At 41.5% G+C, this 26,769-nt stretch overlaps 1 protein-coding gene across 2 annotated transcripts in view; it reads left to right on the top strand.

Moving 5' to 3' along the window:
- The window catches only part of STK24 (serine/threonine kinase 24), a 134,336-nt gene that overhangs the window by 77,903 nt on the left and 29,664 nt on the right, over positions 1 to 26,769 (top strand). For both annotated transcript variants that reach the window (XM_048853878.2, XM_048853882.2), the window contains exons 3-5: positions 1,472 to 1,528; positions 7,630 to 7,738; positions 7,859 to 8,016. In XM_048853878.2, coding sequence (XP_048709835.1) covers positions 1,472 to 1,528; positions 7,630 to 7,738; positions 7,859 to 8,016 — 324 coding nt within the window. The remainder of the gene's footprint in view (positions 1 to 1,471; positions 1,529 to 7,629; positions 7,739 to 7,858; positions 8,017 to 26,769) is intronic.

Here is a 26,769-nt window from a genome sequence, read left to right as displayed (position 1 = left end):
ACACCTTTGCAGAACATTATGCAATCACTGGGGACTCTGCCTCCAATGCCATTTTTGGGTCCACAGTATTGTTATCTGTAACTGACCCGACCCCGAAGCCCCAGCCCTCTGGTAGGGATACTGCTCAGGAGCCACCTACAGTGAGGTATCCATAGGGACGCTACTCAAAGAAGAAGTTACTCACTTTGTGCAATAACGATGGTTCTTTGAGATGTGTGTCCCTATGGGTGACCCATAACCCACCCTCTTGCCGTCTGCTTCAGAGTTCTTGTCAATGACTCTGCGGTGGAGAAGGACCTCAGGGGGATTAGGCTGTGCTGGCACTTTTCTCCAATCAGCAGTGCAGGGATGCAAGTGCACCTACAGTGGAGCACTCATAGCAGGGGTTCTCAGACTTTTGTACTGGTGACCCCTTTTACACAGCAAGCCTCTGAATGCGACCCCCGCCCCTTATACATTAAAAACACTTTTTAAATATATGTAACACCATTATAAATGCTGGAGGCAAAGTGGGGTTTGGGGTGGAGGCTGACAGCTCACGACACCTCCCTGCCCCATGTAATAACCTTGCGACTCCCTGAGGAGTCCCAACCCTCAGTTTGAGAACCCCTTACCCATAGGGACGCACATGTCGAAGAACCATCATTATTGGACCAGGTGAGTAACTTTTTCTGGGAAGGCACAATATACCACTGGGCATCTTTAATTGGTGTTAACTACTTTTTTGGGGGGGTCAAAGAATATTAGCTACTTCTGCAATGAACTACGTTAAGGGCTGTTATAAGAGCAGGGAGGGACAGTACATGACTCTTGGGAAACCATAAGCTACTTTGTTTCAAGCCTCTGGAGCATATTTGTATTGTTTTATTTTCATTGTTCACAAGTCCTCTCTTCTGTCCTGTGCCCCCTACTTTTCAGGTTGAGAAACACTGGATTAGACACTTGTAATACTCTTCTTTATATGTGTAGTTCAACTAGCTAGGACTTCCCTACTGCTCCAGATGGTTTTCATTAGCTTGCATTAGAGAGAAATCTCCTACTCCCCTGAGTGGTATACTGTAGCAATGTTAAGGTGTCTACACCTTCCTCTGATCCATCTGTGTTTGGCTGTTATGGAAACATAATACCTGACTATTTCATGTGGACCACTAGTCTATTCAGATATGGTAGTTCCTATGTTCCTAGAAGATATAGGACAAGACAGTGTATGGAAATAAGGATGTAAAATCTAAGATGGAAAAAAATGAATAAAATGGAATGAAGTCAGTGTATGTTATCATCAAATAAATAAAAATGTGGAGCAGAGGCAGTATTTTTCTGCCATGACAGATTATAGTTGAGTGAAATTCTGTGCCATTACATCTTTACTGTAATAATGCTACAGAATTCATTTTGCAGCAAAATGTGTGAAGCAAATCATGAAAGAAACTAAAGTGTGAAGCTACTAATTTAATCTGTTCTGTTTTTGCAGGATACAAAATTATGGATAATAATGGAATACCTTGGTGGAGGCTCTGCTCTTGATCTAGTAAGTAAACTAGTTATGAACTACATTAATTTAGTAAACTTAGTTAAAATTTCATTAATGCATTTCTTGAATATTTCTGCTGTTTATAATTCACCTGAAATCCTAGTGGGACATCATTATTGCTATAGCAGTTGTGCTGTCAAACACAGGATTATTGCTTCAGTAGAGAAATAAAGCAGCATAACCAGATGTATTAAGAAACAAAAGCCCTGTTTTCATGCAGAAATTCCTAGTAGTTAGAAGAAAATGTTTGTGTTCATATATGAATTAAAATACATTTTCCATGAAATGACCTCATGTGCAAAAAGGCTAGGTAACTCAGGATGTTAGTAATGAGATATGAAAACTTTCATCTCAAAACTCTGACCTTCAGCCAACCCTAGAATATTAATGACTGAAGGTTGTTACTGTCTGCTGGCTCTTCATGGTACTCGTACATTTGTTTCTTAGTGTACACATTTTTTAAAAAACAAAGCACCCTGTCTGTAGTCTCATTGAATGGACGTAGTGATGTAATTTCCCTCTTCCCTTGCAGTGTTGGTAGATATGTCCTTTGAAACAATCTTGCATTGTGGGTGTTAGATGTGTATATTTTCGGTGATTAAATACAATAGAACCTTGCTATAAAACACTTCACAGAACGACATGCTTTTTATCTAGTCCATACAAAAATTGGTTCTCCCTGCAGCAAAGAATCACAACCTGGCTTTTGTAAAGGGAAATCATGCTTCAGCAATCTATTAGAATTCCTTAATGATGCCTTAATGAGCTGGATGTTGGGATGGATTGCACTGTTAGCAAGTTCGTGGATGACACTAAACTGGGGGCAGAGGTAGATATGCTGGAGGGTAGGGATAGAGTCCAGAGTGACCTAGACAAATTGGAGGATTGGGCTAAAAGAAATCTGATGAGGTTCAGCAAGGACAAGTGCAAAGTCCTGCACTTGGGACGGAAGAATCCTATGCACTCCTACAGGCTGGGGACCGACTGGCTAAGCGGCAGTTCTGCAGAAAAGGACCTGGGGATTACAGTGGACGAGAAGCTGGATATGAGTCAACAGTGTGCCCTTGTTGCCAAGAAGGCTAATGGCATATCGGGCTGCATTAGTAGGAACATTGCCAGCAGATCGAGGGAAGTGATTATTCCCCTCTATTGGGCACTGGTGAGGCCACATCTGGAGTATTGCGTACAGTTTTCGGGCCCTCACTATAGAAAGGATGTGGACAAATTGGAGAGAGTCCAGCGGAGGGCAACAAAAATGATTAGGGGGCTGGGGCACATGACAGGAGAGGCTAAGGGAACTGGGCTTATTTAGTCTGCAGAAGAGAAAAGTGAGAGGGGATTTGATAGCAGCTTTCAACTACCTGAAGGGGGGAGGTCCAAAGCGAATGGAGTTCGGCTGTTCTCAGAACAAGGAGCAATGGTCTCAGGTTGCTGTGGGGGAGGTCTAGGTTGGATATTAGGAAACGCTATTTCACTAGGAGGGTGGTGAAGCACTGGAATGGGTTGTCTAGGGAGGTGGTGGAGATTTTTAAGGCCCATCTTGACAAAGCCCTGGCTGGGATGCTTTAGTTGGTGTTGGTCCTGCTTTCAGCAGGGGATTGGACGAGATGACCTCCTGAGGTCTCTTCCGACCCAAATCTTCTATGATTCCTTGACGTGGTCAACGAACATGTGGACAAGGGTGATCCAGTGGATATAGTGTACTTGGACTTTCAGAAAGCCTTTGACAAGGTCCCTCACCAAAGGCTCTTAAGCAAAGTAGGCAGTCATGGAATAAGAGGAAAGGTTCTCTCATGGATAAGTAACTGTTTAAAAGATAGGAAACAGGGTAGGAATAAATGGTCAGTTTTCACAGCAGAGAGAGGTAAATAGCTTGGTCCTCCAGGGATCTGTACTGGGACCAGTGCTGTTCATAAAAATCTGGAAAAGGCGTTAAGCAGTGAGGTGGTAAAGTTTGCAGACAATACTAAATTACTCAAGAACATAAGAACAACCATAGTGGGTCAGACCAAAGGTCCATCTAGCCCAGTATCCTGTCTTCCGACAGTGGACAATGCCAGGTGCCCCAGAGGGAATGAACAGAACAGTGTTTTCATCATCAAGTGATCCATCCCCTGTCCCCCATTCCCAGCTTCTGGCAAACAGAGGCTAGGGATACCATCTGTGCCCATTCTCGCTAATAGACATTGATGGTCCTTTCCTCCATGAAAGTTAAGTCCAAAGCTGACTGTGAAGAGTTACAAAGGGATCTCCCAAAACTGGCTGACTGGGCAACAAAGTAGCAGATGAAATTCAATATTGATAAATGCAAAGTAATGAACATTAGAAACCCTAATCCCAGCTATAAAGGCAAAATGATAGTTTCTAAATTAGCTGTTATCACTTAAGACAGAGATTTTGGAGTCATTGTGGATAGTTCTCTGAAAACATCTGTTCACTGTGCAGCAGCAGTCAAAAAAGCTAACAATGTTAGGAACAATTACTAAAGGGATAGATCATAAAACAAACAATATCATAATGCCTCTATATCAATGCAAAGTATGCCCACATCTTGAATACTACATTCAGATCTGATTGCCCTCTCTCAAAAAAAGATATATTGGAATTGGAAAAGGTACAGAAAAGGGCAATAAAATGATTAGGAGTATGGAACAGCCTCCGTATGAGGAGAGGTTAAAAAGACTGGGACTGTTCACCTTGGAAAAGAGACGATTAAGGGAGATATGATAGGGGATCTATAAGATCTTGACTGGTATAGAGAAAGTGAATAAGGAAATGTTATCTACTCCTTCACATAAAACAAGAGCTATGGGTCACCCAATGAAATTAATAGGCAGTGGATTTAAAACAAACAAAAGGAAGTACTTCTTCAATAAGACACACTCAGTCTTTGGAACTTGCTGCCACAGGATGTTGTGAAGGCCAAAATTATAACAAGGTTAAAAAAAGAAGTAGGTAAATTCATGGAGGATAGGTCCATCAATAGCTATTAACTGGGATGGGCAGGGACGCAACACCATGCCCTGAGTGTCCCTAGCCTTTGTTTGCCAGAAGCTGTGGACGCCTGGATGGATCACTCGATGATTGCCTGTTCTGTTCATTCCCTTTGAAACACCTGGCGTTGGCCACTGTCGGAAGACAGGATACTGGGCTAAATGGACCATTGGTCTGACCCAGTATGCCCAGTCTTATTTTCTAAAATTGTAATATCTGATGCTGTTATGATATCTTGTATTACTCAAATGTAATTATGTAATATATACTAAAGTACATTTAGTAGTGCATTTAAAGGTATCATAAATACTTAAAAGTAAACTGCAATTGACAAATGAATAAAATACATTTTTGACTTTAGCCTTATTTTTATTAGCATTTCAAGTTTCATTAATTCAATACATCTATCTCATTCATGAGTACAAATTAGTTTTCCATGTCCACTGAAGGTAGGACAAGAAGTAATCAACTTAATCTGCAGCAAGGGAAGTTTAGCTTAGATACTAGAAACAACTTTCTAAGTATAAGGATAATTAAGTATTGGAATAAGTTGCCAAGCAAGGTTGTAGGTTGGAAGAATACCTGTCAGGGATGGTTTAGGTATCCCTTGCCTCAGCATAGGGGAGGATGGTATAGATGACCTCAAGAGGTCCCCTCTAGCCATATGTTTCTATGAATTCTTTGAACTTAGCGAAATTTTGTTCTTGATATTGATAGACCCAATTTGGCATTTTACTTGAACATTCAACAGGGAAAACAAAGCTTTTTGAAAACTGCAGATTGTTGCATGTTTACTGCTACAAATATGGATATTTTAAAAATGCAGTTTAGAAATATTAGAGCTGGTTGGTGTCAAGATTCCTTCCCCACTCTGAACTGTAGGGTACAGATGTGGGGACCTGCAAGAAAGACCCTCTGAGCTTATTCTTACCAGCTTAGGTTAAAAACTTCCCCAAGGTACAAACTTTGCCTTGTCCTTGAACAGTATGCTGCCACCACCAAGTGATTTAAACAAAGAACAGGGAAAGAGCCCACTTGGAGATGTCTTCCCCCAAAATATCCCCCTAAGCCCTATACCCCCTTTCCCGGGGAAGGCTTGATAATAATATCCTCACCAATTGTTACAGATGAACACAGACCCAAACCCTTGGATCTTAAGAACAATGAAAAAGCGTTCACTTTCTTAAAAGAAGAATTTTAATAGAAGAAAAAGTAAAAGAATCACCTCTGTAAAATCAGGATGGTAAATACTTTACAGGGTAATCTGATTCAAAACGTAGAGAATCCCTCTAGGCAAAACCTTAAGTTACAAAAAGACACAAAACCAGGAATACACATTCCCTCCAGCACAGCGAATTTTACAAGCCATTAAACAAAAGAAAATCTAACTCATTTTCTAGCTAGATTACTTACTAACTTTACAGGAGTTGGAAGGTTTGCATCCTTGATCTGTTCCCGGCAAAGGTATCACACAGACAAAAACTTTCCCCCTGCTCCAGATTTGAAAGTATCTTGTTCCCTCATTGGTCATTTTGGGTCAGGTGCCAGCGAGGTTACCTTAGCTTCTTAACCCTTTACAGGTGAAAGGATTTTGTCTCTGGCCAGGAGGGATTTTATAGCACTGTATATAGAAAGGTGGTGACCCTTCCCTTTATATTATGGCAGTTGGGCAGTGATATTTTGCCACAAAAATGTTGGTTTTTTACTAACTGCAAATAATGTAGATGAAAGCAAAATGTGTCAGTGAAAAATTTGAGGGGAGGTTGCATAAGGGAGCAATGGGTAGCTCTTCTTTCATTTACACTTACTATTTGTTGTTTTATATATGACTTGAAAAACCCACTGCATGCATGCTATAAGGTAATACTGTGTCTGTAGACCACTGAAAGTGTAAAAGGGGGGAAAAGAATCCTCTCACATACACGGTTTTTGTGCGTTTTAAGGTTTTTTATTTGTTTTACAATGAACATATGAAATCATTCCAAATTTCTAATTTCATTTGGGATTTTTTTGTTTGTTTTTTTTTTAAGTGGGGATGTAATTAGGGTTTAAAAATAGTAACCATTTAACCGATTAAAATTCTATCGGTTAAATGGTTAACCATTAAGGAGTTCACAAAGGCGGGGAACTAGGGGTGGTGTGTGGGGGAGGACTCCCACGTTTTACATGGGGCTCCGCTGCCTCCCCGCACCTGGGTTCCTACCCTGCGTGTGGGGTCCCGGCCACCAGGACCCCAAGCATGGGGGGCAGATGAGTTTTAGTCATTAACTGAAACCAATAAGACTGGGCTCATCAGTTAGCTGGTTAAACTTTTACATCCCTATTTTTAAGATGGGAAGTAGACTGGCAGCCTGAATGACAAATATCTTCCTGGTCACCACCACCATACTGTCCTAAATTTTTGTCCCCTCTTCCCTTCCCTTTTCTCACTCTGATGTATAATAAGGCACCAGGCTGTCTCCAGTGTGGTCAAATCTCCTGCCAAGCCTGGTTTCCTCTTGTGTCTGGGTCTCCCACTGTGGCTTGGATCCCCAGGTAGTTTGGGCTCGATGGACACGCTCTTCCTTACCAGCTTGGCCCCAGTTTGCCCTGCTGCTCACCTAGTGCTCTGCTGATCTCATTTTCATTGCTCTCATACCTTACCTCCTAGTCAGCTCTGTGTTGCCAGGCTGTCCTCTATTTCTTATCCCTGTTAAATCCTCATGCCATACACTCATATTTGGTCCGGTAGTGGGGGTTGGACAGCAAAAAGGAAGTAGCAAAACTTGAAAATTGCCACCTGCTGTTGTGACTAGGAATTGAACACTTGAACATCTCAATTTATTAGAATGCAGGTAACTCTTTCCCCTGGGTGAGCAGATTTATGCACAACAGGGGCAGGGGGAGAAGGAGAGGGAGAGAAGAAGGAGCAGGTGATTACACAATGAATGAAGGAGAGAGAAAATTAGCATCAAAAGCAATAAAACATAAAACATTAACTACTTTTACTTATTCACAAGCACATATGGCATTTTTTCCTACTGTTTATTTTTTCCTACTGTTTCTGTGTCATCTCATTTGTAGTTTACAGGTATTTACAAATATTTTTTGCTTGTTTCTCCTAGTTAGAGCCTGGCTGTCTCGATGAAATCCAGATTGCTACAATATTAAGAGAGATACTTAAAGGACTCGATTACTTGCATTCAGAAAAGAAAATCCATAGAGATATTAAGGGTAAGTTATTTAATCATTTTTTTAAAATAGTTTTGGTTAAATGTTCAGACAGTAGAGATAAGGAAAACCTTTGAAACATCAAAAATGTAAACTTTTAAACTGCCTTTTTTTCTTTGCTAGCTGCCAATGTTTTGCTATCTGAACAAGGAGAGGTAAAATTAGCAGACTTCGGAGTAGCAGGACAACTAACAGATACACAGATAAAGAGAAATACTTTTGTGGGAACTCCATTCTGGATGGCACCTGAAGTAATAAAACAGTCAGCATATGACTCAAAGGTAAGATTAGAATAGACTTTTCTATTTCTAGGGAATTACCTAGAGCCCCTTCTCTTCCAATTTTATTTATTAGATAAACTAAATGCTTTGTGCAGGCTGTGAATTACATGGTTGCAGTCTGAGGCTCACCTGAGCCACTTCCTGTATGACTGCTGTTGCTCATGCACTTAGAGTCTTTTATTTTTCCTTTTTTCCCTCAGAACTACTCCAGTGACTTTAACTTAATTGTAAACATTTTTTTTCAGGTAATAATACATAGTTGCATTTAAACTGATTTCAGCTGTGCTTTTGAGTTACCACACTATTCGGACACAGATTTGAAAATTCTGTGTAGACAGATGTCTGTAGAAAGTGCTGATCACACTCCAGACCTTCTACATAAAGCAAATGTAACATGTGTTGAACTATGTATTTCTTTACCATATTGGGAAACAGACTTTGGATATAAGGCAGTGGTCTTGAAAACTAGTCTAATAAATGTTGTGCCAAATACAGATATACATTTTATCTGTGCAAATATACTCCTTTATTTTCATTTACCCTTCCTGGCACTGCTCACCCTCTCCAGTATCTAAAAAGAGGCGTAAGACCTCTAAACAGACAACTGGGAGAGGAAGGTCTCTGGCATCAAAATTCTCTAAGTAGAGGGATGAGAGTAGAGTGCAGCCAAAATCCAAGCACTCTTCTCTGGTAGCTCCAAAATCACCAATGTTGACTCCAGCCCTGAGGCAAATAATGTCAAGTCCAGGTACTGAAGGGGCACCTGGACTTGACCACAGTACCACAGTGACCCAAGACCATCTTGGCATCCACCGCATCAGAGGTGTTTGTGGCAGAGATCTGCAGAGCCTATCTGTGATGGTGTCCCTGGCACTGCAGGAGATCACGCCCCAGGTACAGTTGAATGGGATGACCCCAGAGGGTCACCAGTATTGTTGGTGCAGTAGTTGGTACTGCAACAACCTCCAGTGTCTCAAACTTCACGCCCGTTGGTACTGTTGAATGGGATGCCTGCAGCATTGGCTGCTCTCCACTCTTCACTGACTGGGCACTAGTTTCTGGCACCATCAGGAGCAGCTCCCCGTTGATCAGCAGAAGGTGATTTGTACTCCTCTGATTTGGAGATTGGCTCTTACATTTCCCAGCCTTGGAGCCAGTCACACTACTCCCCACTTAGGTGTTACTTCCCTAGGTTTCTTTGAAATCCTCCAGCTGGAAGAGGATCAGGCATGTGGTCAGGGAGTCACTGGGTCTTCCTACTGGTCAGGGCCAGCTCCAGGCACCAGCTTTCCAGGCCGGTGCTTGGGGCGGCATTCAGAACGGGGCGGCAGTCCGTGTCCCTCAGTGGCAGTTTGGCGGCAGCTCCACCGCTCTTCCCGCTGCGGCGGCTTTTGGGCGGCAGCTCCACTGCTCTTGTGGGGGCGGGGGCAGCAGCAATTCGGTGGCACTTCCGCCGCTGTTGTGGCAGTGGCAATTCGGTGGTGACTGCTTGGGGCAGCAAAATCGGTAGAGCTGCCTCTGCTATTGGTCCAGTGGCCCTGTTGGAACCCATGAGGATCCCCCCCTGATTTCTAGGTCATACATGAGGTGTTCCTGCTCTGTGACTTCAGAGAAGCATGGGAAGTCTACTTTCTAGGTACCACCTGTTCCTGACCCTGGTACCAGGCCCATTTCTGAGCAGGAAAAGATGGTTCAGGAGGGCCCTGCTTGACAGCTAGCAGAGGAGGAATAGCCTCAGCCTAGGCTGGCTTCATCCTCCTCTTTTCCTGATGAGGCAGTTTCCTTGGGAGGCATCTCACGCTCTCCTTTGGTGTTAGCAGCGAATGAAAGGGAGTTCCAGGGCGAACCCCCAAATCAAAGATCTGAGAAGCTAGATTTATTTGGTAGAAAAGTTTATTCTAATGTGGGGTTACAACTCAGAATTGCCAGCCAACAGGCTCTTTTGGGATGTTATGATTATAATGTTTGCAAGTCCATGTTAAAGTTTAGGGACATATTGCTGGAGGATGCTAGAGTAGAGTTCTCTTTATATGATGAGTGGAAATCTGGAGCGAGAACTTCCCTCTAGGCTAGACTAAATGCAGCAGATTCAGCTCCTAGGATCATCATGGCCTCTGCAGTTTCCATGCACAAGAGCTCTTGGCTGCAGGCCCTGGGGCTTGCACAAGAGGTCCAACAAACAATACAAGACCTGCCTTTTGTAGAGTCTTCATTTTTTTGGTGGAAACAGACTCCAAGCTCCATGGGTGAAGGATTGTAGGGCAACTTTAAAGTCTTTGGGGTTGTATATTCCAGCCCTGTCTAGGAAACATTTTTACCTGCAGCAGACCCACTGTTACTCTGCCCCTGCTCCTTGTTAGGACCTGCAAAGAAAGAAAAGTAGAGGTTATAATAAACCACTTCCTCCTTCTGCATCTGCATCAACGCCTGCTCCATCTAAACAGCCAGGTGGTGCTAAACAGATGTTTTGATAACTTGGTTGAGGACATCACCCCACTTTCCAGGATGCCAGATTCCGTCTCCCTCATGTTTGTAAGCCATCTTTCCCACTTCCTCAGTGCATAGTCCTGGATTACTTCAGACCGATGGGTCTTAAGCACTGTGGAAGTGGGATATACCCTCCAGTTTGTTTCTGCCCTTCCCTGCCTGTTCCTCTTCAGGGACCACTCTCACAAGGACCTTCTCCCCCAGGAGCTTCATTCTCTCCTTTGTGTAGGAACCATAGAGGACATTCTGCACTGTCTCAAGAGGGAAGAGGTTTATTACTATTATTTCCTAATCCCAAAAGCAAAGGGAGGTCTTGACCAATTTTAGATCTGTGCCAGCTGAACAGATATCTCACAAAGATAAAAGTTTTGCATGATCACCCTGGTTTCCATTATTCCCTCTTTGGATCCTGGAGGTTGGAATGCTGCCCTCAACTTAAAAGATGTCTATTTTCGTGTGGCAATTTATCAAGGTCACAGAATGTATCTCAGATTTGTAGTGAAGCACTCTCATTAGCCCTTCACCATGTTGCCCTTTGGCCTGTCAGCAACTTCTCGGGTTTTCACCGTATGACAGTGATCACTGCTTTCTTGAGGAGGCTGAGTTCAAGTTTATCTTTATCTGGATGACTGGCTAGTGTAAGAAGCTGGTCCAGGACTCAGTTATTGTTCAGTGTCTCTCTCATCCAGTCAACGTTTGAAGCTCTGGGTCTACTGATCAATTTATAGAAATCTCTCTTTTGTCCAGTTTAGAAGACAGATTTTATAGGAGCAGTACTGGATTCTATTCAAGAGCTTTCCTTCTAGACACAAAGTTCCAAACAATTTGATCTCTTGTTGCAGATCTCAAGGCTCACCCAGTCACAAGAGCTCAAAACTGCATTAGGCTCTGGGGGCGTATGGCTTTTTGCATATTCATAGGTATGCGAGAATGCATCTGAGGAATCTTTAAAGTTGACTGTCTTCTGTTTTTTTTGTCAAGTTGTCACCATGTGAACTCAGTCCTGAATGTGCCCTCTTAAGTATTCTCTAGATTGGTGGACAGACCCAGTCAGTGTATGTGCAGGCATTCCCTTTGTTCGCCCTAAACCTTTGCTGATATTGGTGATGGATGCATCTGCCCTGGAGTGGGAGGCTCATCTGGGTCCCCTCCAAACTCAGAGTTTATGGTTCTCAAAGGACCAGTCTCTATATATCAACATCAGGGAGCTACGGACTGTCCACCTAGCCTGTCAGGCTTTCCTATCCAGGTCAATGTGTAACCTCAGAATTTGACATTACTGTATGTATCCCAGAATGCGATATTACTGCAGTTAATCATTTTTCTGTGTTTAGCTATTGCTAGCTGAAAACCAAATACTACATAGCTAGAGATAATTTTAGGTTCTGAAAGGCAAGGTTAAAAGCTCCTTGTTTGGAGTTTTGCTAATTAGAATGAAATACATTAAACAAAAAAATTAATATACCATAAAAATAAAAGGAATGTTTGGACAGTCAACCTTGGTTAAGTGTCCCTAATATATAAGTTTTATTGTTGTTATAACTAAAAATACTAAAAATGTTTTAATAAAAAATTAGTAGTTCGCTAAAATTAGGAAAATTGGTGACCCACTAAGAGTCACTATGAGTTATGTGCTTTGCTTAAGTTAACTATAAAAAATTAGGCAAATAATAAACTTTGGAGCAGTCAGAGAAAGCTTTTCTTTCAGTAAGGTTCTGGCACCTAAACTCCTCAGCAACTGGACAGAAGGAGGGCCCCTGGACAGAAGACTGGTTGCTGATTCCTCAAAACCATTTCAAACTTTGGGTAAATATAAATGTTTGGGATGCTCTGAACTTACTTCGACAGTGTGTGTGTGTGTGTCTGCTTGAAACCCCATTAAAAAGTAGTTTTAGGTAAAAGCACTCTTGTTTATACCAATCATTTATCAGACACAGGAGCTATGTCCCCATTGATTTGTTCCTAACACTGCATGGTAACAGATTTAGTGAGCCAGTTGCCAGGAGACGTGGAGAGGCGAGGACAACTGGTATAAACGATTTGCTGTGCAAGAAGGGAGGATGGCGTGGCAGGGTAGAAGCCTGTAATTTCCCCATGTCCTAGTCCACAAGTCAATTTACTTATAAATTTTGTTACTGGGACTCAGGGTTGAGGCTGGTGACCTGGTCGAGTGAGAAATTATGTTAGAAGGAAAGGGAACATCTGGAAAGAAAGAACCATTGGGCATGGTTTTGGGAAACAGCTTGACTGATAAGAACATAAGAACGGTCCTATTGGGTCAGACCAAAGGTCCATTTAGCGCAGTATCCTGTCTTCCGACAGTGGCCAGTGCAAGGTGCCCCAGAGGGAATAAACAGAACAGGTAATCATCAAATGATCCATCCCTTTGCTCATTCCCGGCTTCTAGCAAACAGAGGCTAGGGACACCATTCCTGCCCATCCTGGCTAATAGCCATTGATGGACCTATCCTCCATGAACATATCTAGTTCTTTTTTTAACCCTGTTATGGTCTTGGCCTTGGCCTTCACAACATCCTCTGGCAAGGAGTTCCACAGGTTGACTGTGCGTTGTGTGAAGAAATACTTCCTTTTATTTGTTTTAAACCTGCTGCCTATTAATTTTCATTTGGTGACCCCTAGTTCTTGTATTATGAGAAGTAAACAACACTTCCTTATCTATTCTCTACACCAGTCATGATTTTATAGCCCTCAATCATATCTCCCCTTAGCAGTCTCTTTTCCAAGCCCAGTCTTGGAAAAGTCCCAGTCTTATTAATCTCTCCTCATATGGAAGCCGTTCCCTTCCCCAATCATTTTTGTTGCCCTTTTCTGAACCTTTTCCAATTCCAATATATCTTTTTTGAGATGGGGCGAGCACATCTGCACACAGTATTCAAGATGTGGGTGTACCAAGGATTTATATAGAGGCAACATGATATTTTCTGTCCTATTATCTATCCCTTTCTTCATTATTCCCAGCATTCTGTTCACTTTTTTGACTGCCATTGCACATTGAGTGGATATTTTCAGAGAACTATCCACAATGACTAGAAGATCTCTTTCTTGAGTGGTAACAGCTTATTTAGACCCCATCATTTTATAAGTATAGTTGAGATTATGCTTTCCAATGTGCATTACTTTGCAATTAACAACATTATATTTCATAGGCCATTTTATTGCCCAGTCACCCAGGTTTGAGAGATCCTTTTGTAACTCATCACAGTCTGCCTGGGTCTTAACTATCTTTAGTAATTTTGTATTATCTGCAAATTTTGCCATTTCACAGTTTCCCCCTTTTCCCAGATCCTTTATGAATATGCTGAATAGGACTGGTCCCAAGACAGACCCCTGGGGGACACCATTATTTACTTCTCTCCATGCTGAAAACTGATCATTTATACCTACCCTTTGTTGCCTATCTTTTAACCAGTTACTAATCCATGAGAGAACCTTCCCTCTTATCCCGTGGCAGCTTACTTTGCGTAAGAGCCTTTTGTGAGGGACCTTGTCAAAGGCTCTCTCAAAATCTAAGTACACTATATCCACTGGATCCCTTTGGTCCACATGCTTGTTGACCCCCTCAAAGAATTCTAGTGGATTGGTAAGGCATGATTTCCCTTTACTAAAACCATGTTGACTCTTCCTCAACAAATTATGTTCATCTATATGTCTGACAATATTATTCTTTATTATAGTTTCAATCAATTTGCCTGGTACTGAAGTCAGGCTTACAGGCCTGTAATTGCCAGTATCACCTCTGGAGTCCTTTTTAAAAATTTGCGTCACGTTAGCTATCCTCCAGTCATCTGGTACAGAAGCTGATTTAAATGTTAGGTTACAGACTACAGTTAGTAGTTTTGCAATTTCGCATTTGAGTGCCTTCAGACCTCTTGGGTGAATACCATCTGATCCTGGTGATTTATTGCTGTTTAATTTATCAATCTGAGATATCATTAGAGGAGGTTTTGGAACAATCTGGGACAGTTCCTCAGATCTGTCACCTAAAAAGAATGGCTCAGGTTTGGGAATCTCCCTCACATCCTCAGCTTTGAAGACCTATGCAAAGAATTCATTTAGTTTCTTCGCAATGGCCTTATTGTCCTTGAGTGCTCCTTTAGCACCTCGATCATCCAGTAGCCCCACTGGTTGTTTAGCAGGCTTCCTGCTTCTGATTACTTTTTGAGTCTTTGGCTAACTGTTCTTCAAATTCTTTTTTGGCCTGCCTAATGGTATTTTTACAGTTCATTTGCCGGTGCTTATGCTCCTTTCTATTCTTCTCAGTAGGATTTAACTTCCACTTTTTAAAGGATGCCTTTTTGCCTCTCACTGCTTCTTTTACTTTGTTGTTTAGCCACGGTGGCTCTTTTTTGCTTCTCTTACTATGTTTTTTAATTTGGGGTATGCATTTATGTTAAGCCTCTATTATGGTGTCTTTAAAAAGTTTCCATGCAGCTTGCAGAGATTTCACTTTTGGTACTGTACCCTTTAATTTCTGTTCAACTAACCTCATTTTTGTATCGTTCCCCTTTCTGAAATTAAATGCTAGAGTGTTGGGCCACTGTGGTGTTTTTCCTGCCACAGGGATATTAAATTTAACTATATTACGGTCACTATTATCAAGCTGATGATATATATGAGCATGATAATGGTCTTTGGAAGCCTGGAGTCTTCACTGTACCCAGGGCGTTCCTGTAGCTCTGTAAGCAGATGGTAACCATGGTAGCAGAGAAAGAGATAAATCAGTTTAACTCTTCTACTTCTGCCTTTAAGAAAAATAAAATTGAGATAGAAAAGAAAGTAGTGAGTTAGACATCCTCCGGGCAACAAACCTGACTCAGACAGCAAATATAGTAGCAGTGTAGATGCAGGTGTGTGACAATGAGAGAGTGACAGATTGGAGCAGGGGGTATTTGGATTAAAAAAGCAGACTGATAGAAGCAGGGTTAGAGCCTTACTGAAAGAATCCCAGGATAAGACCCAGGCAGATCATGGGAATGTAAAAGACAAAGTTGTGCTCTCAAACCCATGTTGGGAGAGCAGAAGTGAATAGTGGCAGTGGTTAGAGAAGTCGTAGTTTGTGTTAGGGGGCTTTCCTTTCGTCCCCTCCCATGGTCGTTGTAACGCAGACAGAAAGCAGAAGACTAGAAGTCCAAAGTGCAGGCAATGCAATGTTTATTGGGATTCCAAGCAAGCATGTCCTTAGCTTTACACACGGGCAGAGTCTGTTCCCCTGTGTTCTGTTCCCCGCTCTGACGCTGCTGAGCGTTTACCTCAGGTCCCCCTTCCCAGTTCTGACACCGCAGAGCCTTGCCTGTGTCCCCATTCCCACCTCCTCCTCCTTAGCAGGCCCAAATATACCTGAAATGCATGCCTACAGTCCCACCCCTTATAATTTATAGTCATGTTCCATTTTGTGGGGTTGTGGGTTTGGGGTCTTCTTCCCACCTCTTTTGTATCCCAAGGGAGGGGTGAGGTTGTGCTTGGGACAGGCATTTTTTTGGTCTTTTAGTGTTTTATTACCCCCCCCCCCCCCCCAATTCCCCTTTGCCCCTCACTACTGGTTGTTTGGCCTTGCCTTGAGATAGGGCTTGAGGCAATCTTAAAAGTGTGCTCATATATTACATTGCCACCATGCCCTGTAACACTTTAACTGCTCAATTCCTTACCTCTTCCCATTATGCTAGCAAACCCATCTGGCCAGCCAGAAGCAACGCACACAGTGTCTTTGTTCACACATATTAGTAAGGATATAAGAGTATCAAAGGTCAAACCCAAAATTCTATCCCAGGCTGACAAACAAACCTATATACGAACAGTCTGAGGATGGGTGTGAAAAGGACCCTGACTTGTATGCTTTCTATTATGATTATGAGAGGAATGATCCCCAAGAGCTTCCTTTTCCCTTGGCCCCTTCTGAGCAGTCCCCATTTGGTCCTTTGCTTGAAACACTGGAAGAGTTGCAGAAGCCCCTGCCCATAGCTTCTATAATAAACCAAGGAGGGGAAGAATGGATACAGATCAGGTCCTTCTCCCCTGAGCAGGTCAGGGCAGCAGGGAAATCAGTTAGCCTGTTAAACCACAACACGGACTTGGGATGGCCTGCAAGGATAGCTGGCACCCCTGGTCTCAACTCTGGCAGATGTGGTGGCAACAGCCAATTTCCTCTCAGATCCAGGATAGGGGTAAGGATACACGTTCCCAGATGCTTTGGCTCACGGAGCCCCACTTTTTGTTGTTTCCTGTTGTCATAAATATAAAGGGAACGGTAAACACCTTTAAAATCCCTCCTGGCCAGAGGAAAAACCCTTTCACCTGTAAAGGGTTAAGAAGCTAGGATAACCTCGCTGGCACCTGACCAAAATGACCAATGAGGAGACCAGATACTTTCAAAGCTGGAGGGGGAGAAACAAAGGGTCTGGGTCTGTCTGAGTGATACTTTTGCTAGGGACAGAACAGGAATGGAGTCTTAGAACTTAGTAAGTAATCTAGCTAGATATGTGTTAGATTATGATTTCTTTAAACGGCTGAGAAAATAAGCTGTGCTGAATGGAATGGATATTCCTGTTTTTGTGTCTTTTTGTAACTTCGAGAACCCCTCTAGGTAAAACCTTATGTTTTGAATCTAATTACCCTGTAAGGTATTTACCATCCTGATTTTACAGAGGTGATTCTTTTTACCTTTTCTTCTATTAAAATTCTTCTTTTAAGAAAGTGAATGCTTTTTCATTGTTCTTAAGATCCAAGGGTTTGAGGTCTGTGGTCACCTATGCAAATTGGTGAGGATTTTTATCAAATCTTCCCCAGAAAGGGGGGTGAAAGGTTTTGGTGAGGATTTTGGGGGGAAAGACTTTCCAAACAACTCTTTCCAGTAACCGGTTAAACATTTGGTGGTGGCAGCGTAAGTCCAAGGGCAAAAGGTAAAATAGTTTGTACCTTGGGGAAGTTTTAACCTAAGCTGGTAAAAGTAAGCTTAGGAGGTTTTCATGCAGGTCCCCACATCTGTACCCTAGAGTTCAGAGTGGGGAAGGAACCTTGACAGCTATATTTTAAAGTTTTTCCTGGCTTAGGTTTCTCTTCGTTCCTAAGTCGTTCTTTACACACACACACACACACCCCCCCGGCTTCTTCTTTCTCCACAACTGTCCCTCCCCCTTCCGCTTCTTCTTTCTCCATAACCCTACCTCCCTCTTCTGCTTTTTCTTTCTCCATGAACCCACCCCCCATTCACTCTCCCCTACCCTAGCCACTGCTTTTTCCTTTTGCGTTTGTGTGTTTTGTTTTATAAGTTAAGGGTTAATGCCACAACTGGAAGTATTTTTATTGTCCTTGAAAATGTGATTGCTAAGCAATAGGAATGTTAACTCTGCTACTGATTCTAGTCATTGCCTTAAAAATAGTTGTTAAAAAAGTAGTAAATTAACAAAAAAAAAATCAGGTCCAAAGATTGCCATTTATTTTCATGGCCATAAGGGGAGCTGTGGCTCTGCATAAAGCAACCCCATGAAAGCAATAGCCCTCCCAAAGAAGACTCTAAAGGAAGGCGAGGGCCAAAGGGGAAGAAAGGAAAGAGAAAGGAGACAGGCTTCAAGAGTTGAGTCAGAGCCCCTAATACCTGGTGGTGGAAATTTTAAAAATGTCTCCTAAGGTACAAGCCAAAGGAAAAATAAGAGCATGGCTACACTGGAAACTTCAAAGCGCTGTCACGGGAGCACTCCGAAGTGTGAGTGTCGTCGCATGTGAGTGCTGGGTGAGAGCTCTCCCAGTGCTCCTGGTAATCCACCTCCACAAGATTTTAGTGGAACAGTCAAGCCCCAATGATGTTGTCTTTTGGCTGGTCCTTAAAAGTGATGGCAGAACTTGGAGGCTGGTAGTTGATTTCCGCCCCCTTAATCGGGTGATACTACCAATGGCCTTTGTAGTGGCTAAGCATCAGGAGGTGATGACCTCCATTGTAGGAGGGGCCCAGTGGTTTTCAGTTTTGGATTTGGCCAATGCTTTCTTTGCTATCCCTTTACATCAGAGCAGCTATTACATATTTGCTTTTACCTTTCAAGTTGTGTTTTGCCAGTGTCCCCATGGACTGGAAGAGTGCCCCTATTTGTCATGTCCATATAATCAAGATGTAGAATGGAATGCCTAAAAAGGATAGTGTAATTTCCTGTGTAAATAATATCCTGGTTGCACTTACACGAGGAAAAAAATCTAAAGGTATTGAACAAGGTGTTACATTAAACCCCAAACTTTAAACTTTTTGAATTTTTTGTAAGGCCCCCAAAAGCCCAATTGTGCTCCCACCAAGTAAATTAACTTGGAGTAACTCTGGGAAAGAAGAGGCATTCCCCTGACCAACAAAGAGTGGAGCTGATTCTTAAACTGCAGACTCCCACAAATGTAATTGCTCTTAAATCCTTTCTGGGTATGAATAAAATGTTGGGAGAAATTAACAAGGACTTTTTTTTAAAAAGGCAACCATGCTGCATAAATTATTAAAAAGGGGGATACAATGAAACTGGGGCCCTCTACAGCAGGAAGCCATGGTCCAGTTAAAACAGGCCTTGGTTCAGGCTCCAGATTTAGCATATCCCTGGGTGGGACAGCCATTTGTGCTGCAACTGGCAACTACTGAGAGGGGGATGGAAGCTGTACTAAGAGAGAACCATGCTACAGTGCTCCACCTTGTGGCATATGCCTCCTAACTTTCCAGTAAGGTAAAATAGGGGATTCACCTTGTCAAGGTTCCTTCCCCACTCTGAATGCTAGGGTACAGATGTGGGGACCTGCATGAAAACCCTCCTAAGCTTATCTTTACCAGCTTAGGTCAAAACTTCCCCAAGGTACAAAATATTCCACCCTTTGTCCTTGGATTGGCCGCTACCACCACCAAACAAATACTGGTTACTGGGGAAGAGCTGTTTGGAAATGTCTTTCCCACCAAAATACTTCCCAAAACCTTGCACCCCACTTCCTGGACAAGGTTTAGTAAAAAGCCTCACCAATTTGCCTAGGTGACTATAGACCCAGACCCTTGGATCTTAAGAACAATGAACAATCCTCCCAACACTTGCACCCCCCCTTTCCTGGGAAATGTTGGATAAAAAGCCTCACCAATTTGCATAGGTGACCACAGACCCAAACCCTTGGATCTGAGAACAATGAAAAAGCATTCAGTTTTCTTACAAAGAGACTTTTAATAAAAATAGAAATAAATAGAAATAAAGAAATCCCCCCTGTAAAATCAGGATGGTAGATACCTTACAGGGTAATTAGATTCAAAACATAGAGAACCCCTCTAGGCAAAACGTTAAGTTATAAAAAGATACACAGACAGAAATAGTTATTCTATTCAGCACAATTCTTTTCTCAGCCATTTAAAGAAATCATAATCTTAACGCATACCTAGCTAGATTACTTACTAAAAGTTCTAAGACTCCATTCCTGGTCTATCCCCGGCAAAGCAGCATATAGACAGACAGACAGACCAGACCCTTTGTTTCTCTCCCTCCTCCCAGCTTTTGAAAGTATCTTGTCTCCTCATTGGTCATTTTGGTCAGGTGCCAGTGAGGTTACCTTTAGCTTCTTAACCCTTTACAGGTGAGAGGATTTTTTTCTCTGGCCAGGAGGGATTTTAAAGGGGTTTACCCTTCCCTTTATATCCCCGCCCAGCACTGCACCACCATCAGTACCATGTCAGGCAGGCCCTGCTCTCTCCCAGCTTGGAGAAAGACTCCTTAGGCCTCTGGCTCACAGCCTTTTTATACAGGCCAGCTGGGGCCTGATTGGGGCATGGCCCAGCTGCGGCTGCTTCCCCAATCAGCCACCCCCAGCCTCAGCCCTCTCCAGGGCTGCTTTTAACCCCTTCTATTTTAGGAACGGAGTAGCCACCCCGCTACACATGGGAATGAATAAGAACTGGCTATGTATCATGGTTTGAGTTACAAAAGGTCTATGTTGGCGACTATGAGAATCCCTACCACTTCAGTGGCAACAGCACCATCCTCATGTATGCACTAGAGGCTAGTGGGGGAGCAGATTTGTTAGTGGGAGGAATTGGAGGCTATGCAGGTGGGTTCAGTTGTTGCTGGGTGGGAACTGACAGGCTGTTGTTTAATTGTAGTAAGCCCAAGTGCATTCACTTGTGGAGTGAAATCCCTAAGCAGACAGTTCCAGGGGGAAAGCCAGTTCATTTTAGGCTGAAACAATCGCTTTCAACCCCAAACACTGGTTGAAAAGGTCTGAGGGAGGCAAAACTACAAGTAGTAACAACAAAAGGGGGAATGGAAAGTTCCTTGCCCTACACTTTAAAGGCCCCAGGTTCTGAAAAAATTCATAATAAAAAAAGTTTAATTAAATAATGCCTTAATAAAATAATTATTAACTTGCAGCCCAAAATAACACAAAATAAAAGGTATAAAAATATAAATTCTAAAACCACCTGTTATCAATTTGCTCAGGGCATATGTAGTTCAAAGCAATGTAAAAGAGTAATGAATAATCAACCCGCACTCTAAAAAGGTTATTGTAGCAAATGTCTCAACAATAAAACCTCACTGCAAAAAGTTGTCCCCAGCCATTACGTACGGGCTAAAAAAATTAATTTAATCTTCATAATGTGCCCAAACTCTGCAAAGGCCGGGCAAAAAGGGACATATTAAAAGCAGTTGGCATGGGGTAGGGGTTCCTAATAGTTCAGATAAAATAAATGCAGAGTGGCAGCACCTAAAAATTTAGCAACGCCCCTGAGGGTATCCTTAAAAAAGCTAAATTCCAGACAGGATAGGGTGGCAATTCCCAAAAAAGGACCACCTCTGCCTCTTGCAGGCTGTTGGTGCCCTTCAGGGTAATGTTTCCTTGGCCCTAGCATGCATGCTAATACAAATGTATATTATTAATATGGTAAAGGACATAATACAATATGGTATGAGTTGAATATTCCTATTAAAAATTAGGATCATTATTTTTAAAAATTCCATCCAGACTAAAAAAAAATTCGCAATCCTGGTAAAAAATGGTAAATTTTACCTTTAAAAAAAAATCTGGGAAAATCATTATTTTTGTCTTGCTGATGTCAAAAATAAAAATAAAATGGGTTTCCCCCATTTTGGCCTGGGGTCTTAATGGTAATCAAACAGTAATAAAGCCCATGAACCACAGAGCATGGGTATCAAAATAAAAAATGATAAAGCCTGCTTAAAAAATTAAATATAAATGCACTAAAAATACCTTGCAGCCACAAAATATATATTTAAGAATAACAAAAACACAGACATTATGCCATTAATCCATTTGCAAATAAATCTATAATTGTGTATGTGGGTAATAATTGTGTATGTTTTAAAAGTTGGTGTCCAATGCTCATGATTAATTATTTGCATCATGTACCTCATAATCTACGTGAAAACAAATTAGGGCTGCCAATGATTAAAAAAATTAATCACAAGTAAAAAGAATCATGATGATTCGTAGTTTTAATTGCACTGTTAAACAATAATAGAATACCATTTATGTAAATATTTTTGAGTATTTACATTTTCAAATATATTGATTTCAATTACAACACAGAATACAAAGTGTACAGTACTCACTTTGTATTATTTTGTATTACAAATATTTGCACTGCAAAAAACAGCAAAAGAAATAGTATTTTTCAGTTCACCTCATGCAAGGACTGTAGTGCAATCTCTTTATCGGGAAAGTGCAATTTACAAATGTAGAAATTTTTTTTACATAACTGCACTCAAAAACAAAACAAGCTAAAACTTTAGAGCCTACAAGTCCACTCAGTCCTACTTCTTGTTTGGCCAATTGCTAACATGAAAAAGTTTGTTTACATTTACAGGAGATAATGCTGCCCGCTTCTTACTTATAATGTCACCTGAAAGTGAGAACAGGCTTTTTCATAGCACTGTTGTAGATGGCGTTGGAAGGTATTAATGTTCCAGATATGCTAAACATTTGCAGGCCCCTTTATGCTTTGACCACCATTCCAGAGGATGTGCTTCAAACAGGGTTCAAAAAGAACTAGATAAATTCATGGAGGGTAGGTCTATCAATGGCAATTAGCCAGGATGGGCAGGAATGGTGTCCCTAGCCTCTGTTTGCCAGAAGCTGGGAATGAGCAACAGGATGGATCACTTGATGATTACCTGTTCTGTTCATTCCCCCTGGAGCACCTGGCATTGTCCACTGGCAGAAGACAAGATGCTGAGCTAGATAAAAACCTTAAATGAATCCACATGCTCCATAGAATCTCTATGGATAGTAATTCCATGTTCTAATAAGAAAATAACAGTAGGGATCTATTACTGACCACCTGACCAGGATAGTGATAGTGACGATGAAATGCTAAGGGAGATTAGAGAGGCTATCAAAATAAAGAACTCAATAATAGTGGGGGATTTCAATTATCCCCATATTGACTGGGTACATATCACCTCAGGATGAAATGCAGAGACAAAATTTCTCAATACTTTAAATGACTGCTTCTTGGAGCAGCTGGTACAGGAACCTACAAGAGGAGAGGCAACTCTCGATCTAGTCCTGAGTGGAGGGCAGGATCTGGTCTAAGAGGTAACTATAACGGGACTGCTTGGAAATAGTGACCACAATATATTAACATTTAACATTCCTGTGGAGGGAAGAACACCTCAACAGCCCAACACTGTGGCATTTAATTTCAGAAAGGGGAACTATGCAAAAATGAGGTGGTTAGTTAAACAGAAATTAAAAGGTACAGTGACTACAGTGAAATCCTTGCAAGCTGCATGAACACTTTTCAAAGACACCATAATAGAGGCTCAACTTAAATGTATACCCCAAATTAAAAGAACTAAAAAAGAGCCACCGTGGCTTAACAACCATATAAAAGAAGCAGTGAGAGATGAAAAAGGAATCTTTTAAAAAGTGGAAGTCAAATCCTAGTGAGGTAAATAGAAAGGAGCATAAACACTGCCAAATTAAATGTAAAAATATAATAAGAAAAGCCAAAAAGGAGTTTGAAGAACAGCTAGCCAAAAACTCAAAAGGTAATAACAAAATGGTTTTTAAGTACATCAGAAGCAGGAAGCCTGCTAAACAACCAGTGGTGCCCCGGACGATCGAGATACAAAAGGAACACTTAAAGATGATAAAGTCATCGCAGAGAAACGAAATGAATTCTTTGCTTCAGTCTTCATGGCGGAGGATGTTAGGGAGATTCCCAAACCTGAGCCATCTTTTGTAGGTGACAAATCTGAGGAATTGTCACAGATTGAAGTGTCCCTAGAGGAGATTTTAGAATTAATCGAGAAACTTAACAGTAATAAGTCACCGGGACCAGATGACATTCACCCAAGAGTTCTGAAAGAACTCAAATGTGAAATTGCGGAACTATTAACTATGGTTTGTAACCTGTCCTTTAAATCAGATACTGTACCCAATGACTAGAAGATAGCTAATGTAATGCCAATATTTAAGAAGGGCTCTAGAGGTGATCCTGGCAATTACAGACCGGTAAGTCTAATGTCAGTACCGGGCAAATTAGTTGAAACAGTAGTGAAGAATAAAATTGTCAGACACATAGAAGAGCATAAATTGATGCGCAAAAGTCAACATGGTTTCTGTAAAGGGAGATCATGTCTTACTAATCTATTAGAGTTCTTTGAGGGGGTCAACAAACATGTAGACAAGGGGGATCCAGTGGACATAGTGTACTTAGATTTCCAGAAAGCCTTTGACAAGGTCCCTCACCAAAGGCTCTTACGTAAAATAATTTGTCATGGGATAAGAGGAAAGATCCTTTCACTGATCTTGAGAACTGGTTAAAAGACAGGGAACAAAGGGTAGGAATAAATGGTAAATTTTCAGAATGGAGAGGGGTAACTAGTGGTGTTCTCCAAGGGTCAGTCCTAGGACCAATCCTATTCAACTTATTCATAAATGATCTGGAGAAAGGGGTAAACAGTGAGGTGGCAAAGTTTGCAGATGAAACTAAATTGCTCAAGATAGTTAAGACCAAAGCAGATTGAGAAGAACTTCAAAAAGATCTCACGAAACTAAGTGATTGGGCAACAAAATGGCAAATGAAATTTAATGTGGATAAATGTAAAGTAATGCACAATGAAAAAAATAACCCCAACTATACATACAATATGTTGGGGGCTAGTTTAGCTACAACTAATCAGGAGAAAGATCTTGGAGTCATCATGGATAGTTCTCTGAAGACGTGCATGCAGTGTGCAGTGGCAGTCAAAAGAGCAAACGGGATGTTAGGAATCATTAGAAAAAGGGATAGAGAATAAGACGGAGAATATCTTATTGCCCTTTTATGTAAATCCATGGTATGCCCACATCTTGATACAGACGTGGTCCCCTCATCTCAAAAAAAGATATACTGGCATTAGAAAAAGTTCAGAGAAGGGCAACTAAAATGATTAAGGGTTTGGAATGGGTCCCATATGAGTAGAGATTAAAGAGGCTAGGACTTTTCAGCTTGGAAAAGAGGAGACTAAAGGGGGATATGATAGAGGTATATAAAATCATGAGTGGTGTGGAGAAAGTGAATAAGGAAAAGTTATTTACTTGTTCCCATAATATAAGAACTAGGGGCCACCAAATGAAATTAAAGGGTAGCAGGTTTAAAACAAAAAAAAGGAAGTTCTTCATTCAGGGCACAGTCGAGCTGTGGAACTCCTTGCCTGAGGAGGTTGTGAAGGCTAGGACTATAACAGGGTTTAAAAGAGAACTGGATACATTCATAGAGGTTAAGTCCGTTAGTGGCTATTAGCCAGCATGGGTAAGGAATGGTGTCCCTAGCCTCTGTTTGTCAGAGAGTGGAGATGGAATGCAGGAGAGAGATCACTTGATAATTACCTGTTAGGTTCACTCCCTCTGGGGCACCTGGCATTGGCCACTGTGGGTAGACAGGATACTGGGCTGGATGGACCTTTGGTCTGACCCAGTATGGCCATTCTTATGTTCAGATCCATCACATAGATATCTGCCACTTGAACTCATAGAGTAATTAATAGCAGTGGTAGATTGTCCTCCTCTGTGTGGATCTGCCCTAGAGAGGAATGAAACACATAGTTAGATTCCATGTTTGTACATAAAGCCTTTTACCGTGTACATAACAATCATATTAGGAAATTACACTGGACACTTTACATTTAGTTTAAAACACGAATATGTAATTCAAAACTATTTGCCATTTCAACATTTAAGAAATAAAGGTTTAACATACTTCCAGCTTCCACATTTTTCCAGGAAGCTTTTCTGAATGAAGTTTTTAGAGTAATTATAATATTCACTTTAATGAGGACGTTTCTAGAATTTTTTGCCTAGGTTTACCTAGAAGTTTTTCTTGGGAGGGCAAAAAAAGCCACTTTTTGCTCTGATAACACAATCCTACATTCTTTTTCACAATCAAGTGTGTTCCTAAATCTTGAATGTTATACATGGTTTGTTTGCTTGAAGTAAGGATTACATTTCTACCAAACTGGTGTTTTTATATAAGAGGGAAGGTGTCTTGGTCTAGATAAGTCACTCTTAGGTGTATAAGCATGGTTTTATGGCTAAGGAGGGCTATTTTCCTGACATTTGCTGGTCTCCAGGGTGACAGAAAGCAGAAGCTCCTGCAATTCCTTTGGTCAGCTTGAACATTTTATAAGGTACATAGTCTGATATTGTTATATTTTCAAGCATCCTGGCTATAACTACTGGTAGCTATATTTTACTATTCAGTAAAGTCCCAACAAGTTTGATTTATTAATGCACTGTTTGTTGTAGCCATGTTATTAGAGATATTAGAGAGACAAGGTTGGTGAGATGTCTCTCTGAAGAAGAGTTCTCGGTAAGCTCAGATCTTTTCTCTCTCACCACTAGAAGATAGTCCAATAAAAGATATTGCCTCACCTATGGTCTATCTATAATTTATTAATATATTTCTGCATCAATATTGAGGTCAGTCCCCCACAGCATGGAAGCCTACACTTCCTTTTTATAGTTGGTCACTTTTCACACCATGACCGCACTTTAATGTCTATCTGAAATTTAGGAAAGCTGCATATTAAGTGTGCTGCATGTGGAGAGCATATTATCCTTGTGCTCTGAGACTTGCATGGTGTTCAGATTAGTTTCTGGATGGAATTTAAAGCATTTTGACTTAGAGTCCTAATTTTTGGGGCCCTTAAAATCATAAATATTGCTTCTCTGGGTGAAGCTGTGCTGTCAGCAGAGATATCTGAGCATACAGTCCTCTGATTTAAAAGGGGGGTTGGGGTCGTAGCAGCA

This window comes from Caretta caretta, chromosome 1, assembly GCF_965140235.1.
Source record: "Caretta caretta isolate rCarCar2 chromosome 1, rCarCar1.hap1, whole genome shotgun sequence".
NCBI classification, from domain to species: domain Eukaryota; kingdom Metazoa; phylum Chordata; order Testudines; family Cheloniidae; genus Caretta; species Caretta caretta.
Note: the sequence above shows the minus strand (reverse complement) of the source record. Positions and strands in the feature narration are given on the sequence as shown.